The sequence below is a fragment of the Otolemur garnettii genome, unplaced genomic scaffold, assembly GCF_000181295.1.
Source record: "Otolemur garnettii isolate 467f Iridium unplaced genomic scaffold, OtoGar3 scaffold00005, whole genome shotgun sequence".
Classification (NCBI taxonomy): Eukaryota; Metazoa; Chordata; class Mammalia; order Primates; family Galagidae; genus Otolemur; species Otolemur garnettii.
This window is the reverse complement of record NW_003852400.1, coordinates 16,977,363-16,989,468: the sequence shown is the minus strand read 5'-3', so window position 1 is coordinate 16,989,468 and position 12,106 is coordinate 16,977,363. Positions and strand designations below refer to the sequence as shown.

General features: G+C 36.7%; 1 protein-coding gene across 1 annotated transcript in view; it reads right to left on the bottom strand.

Annotated features, from left to right (window-relative positions):
- Nucleotides 1-12,106, bottom strand: part of ZNF804B (zinc finger protein 804B) — a 503,980-nt gene that overhangs the window by 93,428 nt on the left and 398,446 nt on the right. The window contains exon 2 of the mRNA XM_003782809.1: nucleotides 6,727-6,870. Coding sequence (XP_003782857.1) covers nucleotides 6,727-6,870 — 144 coding nt within the window. The remainder of the gene's footprint in view (nucleotides 1-6,726; nucleotides 6,871-12,106) is intronic.

Here is a 12,106-nt window from a genome sequence, read left to right as displayed (position 1 = left end):
GCTCGCCTCAGGAAGGTTGAAGTGCACTCTTCAATCTTCTCTCTTGTCTCTGCTCCAAACCATCAGCTACTTTGCTAAGGTTCTGTCCTTTCAGCCTCCTTCTGGACGGGAGCTTCTGTAAAAAGCTGGCTGCAGTTCGCCATCTTGGCTCCGCCCCCCCAAAATTTATATTTTTAATTTATTTTTCAGTTTGGAGATAATCTTGAGATCAAAAAGCCTCTTAGCTAAAGGAAAGGCTGTTTTGGGGGGGAGAATTTAATATGAGCAGGAAGGTAAGGTTAGCACTGGTTCCTCCACCTTGGTCTTCTCTGCTAATAGGCATAGCAATCACTGCTGGGTGATTCTAGGAAAACACACACAGGCACATGTACACACTCCCAGCAATCTGGGTCTGTGTTTCACATGGAACCAACGTAATATTTTAAGGATGAATCAGTTGGATGCTTTTGGCTTTAAGTGTGGAGGAGGCTAAGGTGCAACTTAGTCATCTGGAATCCCTGTTCATCTGACACCAGCACCACGCCACCTAAATTTGACCCCAAGGAAATTGAAGTCATGTATCTGAGGTGCACTGGTTGCAAAGCTGGTGACACATCTGCCTGGGCCTCAAGATCAGCCACCCCAGGTTTGTCTCTAGAAAAGGTTGGTGATGACACTGGCCAGACAACTGGTGACTAGAAGAGTCTGAGTATTACAGTGAATCTGTAATGTTCAGAACAGACAGGCTCAGATTGAAGTGATACTTTCTTCCTTTGCCCTGGTCGTTAAAGTTCTCATGGAACCACCAAGCGACAGAAAAAATCAAAAACATTAAACTCAATGGAAATATCACTTTTGATCAGATTGTCAGCACTGACAGACAGATGCAGCACTGACCTTTAGCCAGAGAACTCTCTGGAACCATTAAAGAGATCCTGGGACTGCTCAGTCTCTGGGCTACAATGCTGATGTCATCTATGATGCAGTGGTGCAGGAGAATGTTCAGCTAGTTAAAAAGCACGAAGGAAAATATCTCTTTTTTCTTTTTTTTGAGACAGAGTCTTATTATGTCACCCTGGGTAGAATGCTGTGGCCATTCAGCTCGCAGCAATCTCAAACTCTTGGGCTTAAGCGATTCTCTAGCCTCAGCCTCCAAAGTAGCTGGGACTATAGTGGCCACCACAACACTTGGCTATTTTTTGTTGTCATTGTTGTTTAGATGGCCCAGGCCAGGTTTGAACCCACCAGCCTTGGTGTATGTGGCTGACACCGAAACCACTGTGCCACAGGAGCCAAGATGGAAAATATTTCAATTAAGGATCAGTCGACACTCCTCCCTCCCCCACAAAACAGAATAGATCAGTTGGAGTTCAAATCTAGGCTTCACAAGTGAACAGCTCCTCCAGAGTGAAAATAAATCCTATTGTGAAGCAATGGGAGATTAGAAGGATTAAATGTCACATATGGAGGATTTGAAAGTGGATTTGCTTTTTATTATTGAAGATATTTTTATGGGTTAATTGTACAGAGATCCAGCTCATTTGTTTGTTCTAAATTGAGATGAGTCAGAATGTCTCTGGGGCAGGAGAGAATTCTGCTGCATCTGAGAGTGTGTATTATTCATTTCAGTAATACATTTGTAGCTAATAGTCTTGAGAGAAGGAATAAGACTCCTATGTAATCTCACAAGGATTTAATTGTTATTGACACGTTACCTATATTAGTAGTTACAGTGCCGTCTTTATCCAACTGATTGTAATTTGCGTACACATTCAAATTGCTTTAGGAATAATGCTCAACATTCAGACAGAATTATAAGAAGTTCCAGGCAATAGCTCAGATAATTGAGTTGTTTTCAAAAATGTGGGCTATAAATAGAAGGTGGTTGTCATAGCCAGAACGTGTTATTTTTCCTCATTGAAGAAATTAAAAAATATCAGCTTCGTTACTGATGAGCTAGCTTTCTCTATAAATAGAATAGTACCTAATAAAAATGTCTGAATTTTTGATCAAATTATAGAAAAATATTATTAAATGCCTCATTTAAAAAGAGGATCACATACTGTTTTACCTTATTCTTTAAAGGTATATATTGGGTTATCTGTCTAGAATTACAATATTACTATGAGTAATATAATCTTTGCAACATAATAAATTAAACATGTGTTGCTGCCATTTGGATACAGAATAATATAAAAGCTTTAGGACTCACTTATTAAAGTGAATAATCCTAACTACAATGAATGAAGGAAATACAGAGAGGAGAATTCAAACATTACTCTGTTTCTGGTTCTAAGCCTTTTTTATGGACGAGTAATAGAATGAAGTACATGTGAATTTGGATTCATTTCTTAGTGTACTAAAAAGTCCACACATTATTGGAAGTTTTCAGAAGAGGCCAAATATTTCATCTAAATCTACATGGAAAATAAAACTATGGCAACTGTTCATATTACTCTGGCCAATAGATACTCTCAGCCAAGTGCCTACCACCATCATTATAATCATCGTCCCAAACAAAAAGATCCCTTCATGAAGCAAGCACCAAACGGACACATTTATCTTTTAAATTTGAATATTTACATACATTTTGCATATTTATTTTAGTGCGTGTTTCCTATTTCTATGCATAACATTCAGTCTCCTTTAAAAGGGAAATTTTAAATTCAGCCTCATCTAGAATGGAGGTAATTTTCAAAATATTTTGGGCTAAAATAAATCCTTAAGTGGAAGTATTTTAACATTATCCAAGAAAATAGTCTAGCAAGGTCTACAGCAAATTTAATTATTCCAGTGTTTCCCAAAGTGGATGGCATATACAAACATTCTCCAAACTATTAACAGATTTTGAGCAAAGACACACAATTTGAAAAATTCTGTGTTAAAAATGTCAGTTTCCTTAATATCTACATACAAGTTGTCAATCTCTGCACATTAAATATGCAGAAGTACATGTTGAAATACAGCCACAAGACAGGAGGGCATCCCAGGCAGAGGGGAGATTATGTGCCAAGATGAGCATGTGGGAAAGCAGAAGACATCTTTTGAGAAAGTAGGGAAATTCTGGAGTTGCATGAGATAAATCTGGAAATGGCAGCAAAAGCCAGATTGTGGAGGTTTTGAATGACAGGCTCAGGAGTTTAGACCCATTTAGTAGTCAGCCATCCAGCATTGCAGATTTCCTAGGAGGGGAGTGATAGTGTAAATGTGGTAGTCTGGGAAGATTTATTTGACCATAAGAGGGGAAGTTGGTGTGGAGGAGAGAAAATACCAGAATGCATAAGGAATCCAGTTAGAAGACCCTTGCAATGATTCAGGAGTGAGGTTAATTATGAATGATGGAAATGAGAATGTAAAATAAAGAATGAGATCAAGATATACTCCAAAAGAGAATGAGGGAAATGGGGTACAGTTTCAAAGATCTGTGAAAGGATCCCCAAGAACATGATCGTGGCTTTAACAGCCACAGGGACTACCTGCAGCTCCCTGATGGGTCACACTTTGTAACTACTCCCATGCCTTGACATAGGTCTCCTATATCATATAGGACCTACTATTCCTGATTACTTGATTAAACTATACTGTTCCTTAAGAAATCAGGCTAACTTGTTTTCTTTCTGAAATAATTTTTGTGTGCTCTCTTTTAAGTATCTTTTTTTTTTTTTCATTTTTTGGCCAGGGCTGGGTTTGAACCTACCACCTCTGGTATATGGGGCCACAGGTGCTGCCCTCTTTCAAGTGTCTTAAATATATAAATTCTGCAACATTTAAATCAGTATATAAGGTCTATTGACTTGTCTGTCTCCTCACTTAGATGATTGGTTCCCTGAAGACAGGGGTCATATTTGCCCATTTTCCACAACTAGCATCGTAACACACAGTAGAAACTCGATCATACTTTGATAAAGGAGCATGCACAGGAAAGTTAGCATGGCAGTAACTCTAAAAAAGCACACATACACACACACTGTCAAAACCAGAGGTGTAACACAGATGGAACAGAAGATTGAAAAGCGTTATTTTATCAACATGTTGGGAAGCCTTGGAACTAAGATTGACGAAAGTAATGGACAAAACAAAATGAGGCAGAATTCCTAAGCATGTGGGAGGCTGTAGCATACAAACCTGTAGAGGGTTCCCTCCCGCTAGGTCAGCACTTCCTATAGGTCTCACAGGACACTTTGGATTCTTGCGTTTCCCCACCTCTATGTTTCTGCTGTCAAGAATGCTATCCCATCTAGAACCTCTATTATCATATCTACTTACGCATGTGTAAAGCACAGATTAAAGGCTACTATTCCCTGAGACCCTGCCTGTTCTTTTATTTCTACAAATCCTCAGACTACTATTTTACTTAATATGCAGCCTGCAGACCACCTGCATAAAATCCCCTAAGGGGCAATACCTATGAGAATTTCCTCTTTATAGACATATCTACCTAATAAATACAAAATTAGAGTCATCCATTTTACAAGTACAAATGAAGTAATGGATTTAAGCCAATGATCACTGATCACTGCAAAAAGCTAGTGGGTTACTTAATGATGGACATATCAAGATGATTGTAGCTAAACCCTACTGATCAAATTTAAGGTTATGAAAGGACAGACAAACAGACATCAGTGTGCTTTGTGGAAAGGCACGCTGTATCTTCTAATTATATTCTCAGCAGGGGAAAAAATATAAATCTGAACTTGACAGAATCTCTTTCTATAGCAAACAATTCAAAGGAAATACAGACGACTAAGGAAAGTGTGAAAAGACAGCTCTGGGGAGAAATCTGCAAATTCCAAATGTGGGAAATAGACTGTAGACTGCATGGAGTAATATTTAAAAAGGAATGAAAAACCTATACATTGCAATTCATCAAAAAGAAATTTAAAGCCATGCCAATCAAATGTGTGGATATTTGGGGATCCTGATTTCAAAGAACCTAAATTTACAAGTCATTCATGGGACAACTAAGGAAACAAGACCATGAACAGATATTAATGCATGACACCGATTTTCAAGCATCATTATACATGCTGAAATATGTTTAGATGAAATGATACGTCTGGCGTTTGCTTCAAAATAATGTAGCAGTGACGGAGGTGGTGATGAGTGGTGGTGATATAAATGAAACCAGATTATTGTGGAAGGTGGGCGATAGCCACATCATTTTAATACTAATTGAAAATTTCCCTTTTTTTACAATCATGTTAAAATATAGGTTTCTGATCCCTATTTCAGAATTATTTAATTCAAATTCTGAGGGTACTCTGGGAGTCTGAATTATGAACAAGTTGGGAGGTGATTATTATGCACACTAGCATTTGGAAGTCACCATCCTAAAACAAGTTATCTCATTATCTTGCCTTGTCAGAGAAATGTAGCCAACTATGGACATACATCATATCTTTAAGGATGGAAGCTGTGTCTTCCTCAGCTTTGCATTTCCCAAGGACACATATTTAGCATGCAGTCAATAAATATTACTGATGAATGAAAAAATATTTATTTTCATTTATTCTGAATACATATTTTAGACACAGAGTATATATGACTTTCCCACAAACACCAACATGTCAGGTTGATTTGGCATCAGAAATGTGTAACTTATCACAGCTATTAGCAATAATTGTCTGACCATTTGGAATTTCTTTGGCAGCCAGTGGTATTTAACTCTCTTAGTTCCTACATTGCCAGTATCTCCATACCTCAGCCAGTAAGGATAAAATCCAACAGAATAACACAGACAGATGAAAGGACAGAATATTAACGACCACATGTAGTTTATCCATACTTATAATATAGATACACACATGACATTTTAAGAAAATAAACAAAGATGTTTCCACCTGCCATTACTGCTAGACTTTGCCTTTTTGAATTTTGTTTGTTTATTTGTAATGGTTCATTTATTAAGTATCAACGTGTGACAGTTTTAAGAGGATACTCATAGGAAATATTATCACTTTCCCAAAGACCTAGTATTCCTATACCTTGGAATCTTTGAAAAAACTAGGTTGTAATAGATTCTGTAACACATTTTGTCTGGGTGCCAGTCCAGGGATCTAGTTCTGCCACTAACTAGTTAGTTGATTTTGAATGTCATGCTGTTTTTACTGGGTCCTGGTTTCCCCCACATGTGGTAGACCCTTGAATGACACAGATTTAAACTGTGTAAGTCTATTTGTATACAAATTTTCTCCTTCCTTTTTCAAGCCTGACACAGTCAGACCAAACTCTCTTCTTACCCTCCTCTTAGCCTATTCAGTGTGAAGATAAGGATGGTGAAGACCTTTATGATGATCCACTTTCACATAATGAATAGTAAATATATTTTTTCTTCCTTATCATTTTCTTAATAACATTTACACAATATGTGTTCTCTGACTGTTAGGACTTTCGGAATTTGTGGGGAGTCAAAAGTTACACCCAGATTTTTGAGTATGTATAACTTTTTTACTGTGCAGGGTGTGGGGTAGCGCCCCTAAACTCTGTTGTTCAAGAGTCAATTGCATGTAATTCTGAAATAAATAAGTCAGTCTACTCTTAGATTAAGTCCAACTCCAGTTTTATGGTACTTCAGGGAGAAAATGACATTGACTAACATTTAAACAGAAAACACCACCTTTCAAGGAAATGAAACACAAAATGAGCTCATCTTAGAGTCTCCGATGGCAGTAAGTAAGGCCAAAGGTGTACAGTCTGTCTGAAGGTCTACATACCGGAACATGAAGGACTTCTTCCACTTTGGCTTACCTGCTTGTGAGCATGATCGTAAGAGTTAATATGATTGTCAAACTCCTGGTGTTTGTGATACTGCTTGTCACATAATTCACAGTAAAAGTTTGCCTTTACATCTTCCAGGGCCTTTGCTGTGGACTTCTCCTTTTTTGAAAAATCCTTTAGAAAGAGGCAAAAAATATTTGTTATATTTCTCTCTATAGCCTGACTGGATCTCATAATCAAGCTGGTATTTAACTTTACTGTGATTAAAAGGAGATGGTAAAGATCATTATTTCCCAGAAATTCATGGAAGCACTGTGACAGGAGCTTTGAACTTGGCATCATTCTTAATCTGTCATTCGATGTATCTATCATGGGTTCCCCCAAAGTAGCCCTGCACTCATAGCGGTCCTTACTCAGGTTTCCTCCTGCCACTCATTTTCAGGTTGTGGTTTTGCCTTTTACCAGGCATATCAATCACTGGTCATTCCTACTTTATCTCCTTTATAGGCTTTTCTTTGTCTGATACAAGCCCTTAAATTTTTGTGTTCTATGCAATTCCATCTCCTGACAACCAGTCTATCTACCCCATACACTATCCCCGGGGTGCCCCCATTCCCACAATAGCTAGAACCCAAGGTATCCATAATCTCCCACACCAGCCTAAGTCTCTTCCATAAAAATCAGTTCCTGCTAGATATTGCCAATGGGTTTATATTTTATTTTTCAAAACTATTCTCTTTACAGTTTTTAGGATCCTTGATTTCAAATAGATTTGTCTATATCATTTGTATGTCTAAAATCCTCTTTTAAACTTTTCACTGCCTATAGAATATTAGTGACCAAATACTTATTTAGTATAAACTATGTACCAGGTATATGAATTACCTTATTTATTCCTCACAACAATCCTATAAGGTTCTATTTTTAATCTGCATTTTATAGATTCATCAATCAAAGCTTAAAGAGGTCACACATTCATGGTGACAGAGTTAGTAAATGGAGAGGGGATTTGAAGTCAAATCTATGCCTACTTCCTCTGATAGTAAAGAGCCTTGGCTTACCATCTTGTTTTAGAGCCAACCTTCTCAATATGCTCTACAAACTTCTTACCTTATTAGCATCATCGCTTATCAAAGCCTGCTTCTACATTATTCTCTTTAATTCTGTTACCAGATATGCCATGTTATTATTTTTTTTTGAAGCAGTAGAGTGATAGTTTATTAGAGGACAGGGAAGCTTCCAATACAACAGCTGGGGCCCCAATGGGTTGCCATGCCATGTTATTAAATTATCTATTTTCATGTCTTTTGCTCTCACAACTCCTTTGAGGAGAGAAAACATTTTATTCATTTTTGTGTCCACAGTGCTAAACAACATGTTGTCTGGTCCAGAACTGTTGCCTATTTAATATGAATTACCGAAATGTACGGATGATTGGGATTTATGTAATCATGCCTTGTGCCATTCCACAGGTTTTTCCTTATTCCAATACCAAATGAAACAGTGAGTGACACAGAGGATACCAATAAAATATGCATAAAGAATGAATAAACAGGCTGAAAAGTAGACTTTATCTTTGTTTCTATGAAATGGCTACCCTCGATAGAAAGAAATCAGGCCATAAGCCCATATTATAGGCATATAATACACCAGAAGAGAAAAGTAGCACAAAGAATTTGGGACAGGCTAGAGCAAAGGGATAAGACAATTAATTCAGATGTAAGAACATAGTGAGTTAAGTCCAAATAAAAAAGGGAAAAATGCATGGTAAAAAGCAAGCAGGTCGCGCACACAATTAACAAACAGCATAATTAAACCCAATATCTGAACTACCTACCTGCGGGGGGAGGGGAGGGTGGGTGAGTAAATTCACACTTAGTGGGTACGATACTCACTATCTGGGTGAAAGCCACTCTTAAAACTTTGATTCCAACTGTACAAAAGCAAATTATGTAACCAAAGAATATATACCCCCATAATATTCTGAAATTTCAAAAAAAGATTGTTTTTCTAGAGTTTTTTGTAAAAGTTACTGGATAGGATGTATCCAGTAATGAGGATGTAAACTCTGATTGAAGAATAAAATCTCAGACCTACTGATGTAGTCACTTTAGAGAACTGAGGAACACAACAATGAAATAATGCTAAATCTCTTGATTTAATAGGCTTATATTCAGGAAAAATCATTATTTGTTATCTAGGCTTTTTTTCCTCCTATGTTATTTCTTAGTAAAATTTTAGGAACTGGATTGAAACTAGATATTATTTTAATTCAATCATATGTAGTTCTTACTTCATTATGAAACTGGCACAAAGGCCTTAGAAAAGTGACCATGTGTAGTCAACTCTGATGTGGTGCTCAAAAACACCTCGTGACCTAGGAGAGGATGACAACAGGAAATTCAGGGTAGTTTTGTGGCTAAAAATGTATTTTTATATTATCTTAGATTATGTAGGAGATTTTATGACCTGTCTCAATGGCTAGGAGTAAGGCCAATCTGTTTACTCTTGGTTCCTTTATCTAAATACTCATCTTTCTAAAACATTTTTAAATTATCATATTACCTGATTCAAAATTTTATAATTTTCAGAGAGCTTTACTAAAATTAAGTCATATAACTTTTTTCCCCCTGAATATTCTCATTTTGCGACGTCATTAGACTAAATTACATATCACATTCCTTGCTTCAATTTTCCTTCCAGGAAATGATGCAGATACCCCCGTCTCCCTTCCCTGTAAGATTCTAGTAACAATCTCAAGGGTATATACTCATCCCTTTATTAAGAGAGGGAGAATGGGCTATGGGGTGTAAATGCCATGCAAAACACACAAACATAAACTGAAGTAGGGGGTTTAGAAATCTCAGGCAGGTAGAGAGAAAAGTCAAAATGTGGGTGAAATCTGGAGACTCAAAGAGAAGAAATGTTTCTTTAAGAATGTTCGGTAGAACTTGAAAACCAAGGTTAGAGCTAGATTAAGTAATGAGGACGACCTTTTATAAATAACCCTAACCTAGTGGTCTATGACATAACCCAGCAGGAGGGAGTCCTATTCTAAAGTGAATAATTGAATTATCTGGTAAGATGGAGCTTTGAGTCTAGCTATATTCATAAGAAGGCTAGAGAAAAAGATCTCAGATATGTAGGAAAAGTAGCATGTGACCCAAACTTGCCATTTTGCAGAAAAGGCAACTGATGCTTAGTAATTTTGTGATTTGTATAAAATCCAAGGAGAGGTAATGGCTAAGTGGGGGTGTGCTTTTCACTGTATCATGCTGTCTCCTCTGTCCAACCTCTACCCATTGAATCACACATTCATCCAGCTAACCATTAAATATTCATACGCTCAAGAAACTCTTATTGAGCAACTTCTAAATATCAATTTCTGACTGGTTCTTACCTTCGGAAGTTTACAGTCTAGTGAGTGAAATTTTCACATAAACAGGTTAAAAATCATAAATTGTGATTAAGTGGTAATCACAAGTTTCTATAGAGGGTTACCTAATTCAGACTAGTTAAAATTATTAAAAGAAAAAGTCTCTCTCTGCTGCTCTTTTTGTATCTCATAGCATTAGACACACTATAAGCACACATTACATCTTGATTTTTTGTTAAATGATGGGATGCTTTTACTAATCAAATAGCCCTAGAGGTAAATTAAGATGACATTTACTCCCTGAAATAAACAATCTTTAAATATATTTAGAGTACAGAATAAATATGAAAGGAATAAAATACCTGCATATTCTTAGTATCAGTAAATCTTTACAATTAAAAAAAATGAATAAAATAGCCACATATAATTTCTTTGTTGATTGGCCAGTTACTCGAATTTCCCTTTCAATAATTTGTCTACAGGAGGTTTTGGAAACTTATATAAGAGGAAAAACAAACTATGAAATAAAAGAAAGCTTCTTGTTAACCCATCTCACTGATTCATTAAAAGGCTGAAAATGAACTGCTAACTGAATATAATTGTTATCTTAACAAGATGTTTAAAACGTTAGGTAATGCTAATGGGCATTTTCTGTTGTAGTTCAGTAAGAATTCTATAGTAATTAATTATCTTTTATAACAATATTTTGGGTGTGAGGAGAGAATATGTACATTTTCATACCAATAATTTTATATTGTAGCAAGTATTCTGACTAGAGTAACACCTTTAATTAGAAATATAGATGTTTAAGTGGTGCCTGTGGCTCAAAGGAATAGGGCACTGGCCCCATATACCAGAGGTGGCAGGTTCAAACCCAGCCCCAGCCAAAAACTGCAAAAAAAAGAAAGAAAGAAAGAAATATGGATGTTTGCTGCAAAATTCTTTTTATTCTTGTAAGGGTTATTGCACACATACTCCCACTGAGTTTGCATTATAAACCAGAAATGTGCCCAGCACTTTACAGTTGCTAAGTGAGTCTTGACGATAACTCTGTGAAGTGTATTTTATTATCATCCTATGTAAAGAAGGGGAAGGCAAGGCACAAACGCATTTAGAAACTTACTCAATGTCGAAGAGCCTGGACTCAAGCTCAGATCTGCCTGACTTCAGTCATTGTTCACCATGACCACCGATGCTCCAATTACTTGGCCTTTATTCAGATACCACATAAGCCAGGCTATCCCCGCTAACTCATTTAGGGGATGATACTGAGCCCTTAACTCCCAAGGACAGGAAGAAGACTAATTACAATTTAAAAAATCTATAATGTCCATGAAGCTGAGAGATGGGCTCTAGGAAAATACAAGGTAGTAGTGTCATTCCATTGGGTGTGAATATGTGCTCTGATTATGAAAAAAGGAAGGAAAGAAATCGATTGCTGTTCTCCACAGATCCTTAATAGTAATACCAGCTCAGAGCTTTGAGGATTGAATTCATATTCTTTGCATGAAGCCCACAGTTGACCTTTCAGTGTTATGTGTAAGAGATTGCTTCACGAATTTTAATATTCTCTAACCTGTTCTATTATATTGGCCCCAAATAAAATCCTGCTTCAAAAGGAGTACATTTTCCCTCCTTCTATAGAGTGGCTATTACTATGTCTAAAATCTCTAAGAGTTTTATTCATTTATTTATTTTATTTTTGTAATAGAGAGAAAAGAATTTAGTCTTTGAAGACTGACTGGCTTTAGCTCAAGCTCTAAAGATTTCAGTTATCTCGTTATAAATTAAGGGGGATAATAATAAGCAGCTTGCAGGATTGTTGTGAATAAGAGGTGAGATAATTTTTGTGGAAGCACTTAGCATACTGCATAACAAATAAAGATGTCGAGGTTCAGGATACACAACCCCAAAATGTGGCAGTAGGGAACCTAAATGTGCCACCTCAAATAAACCTGCTTGGTATAAGGATAATTTGGAGAAGCTATTTTGAGAAACTGCAGATATAGAATAAGCTTTGAAAACTCACCTTTT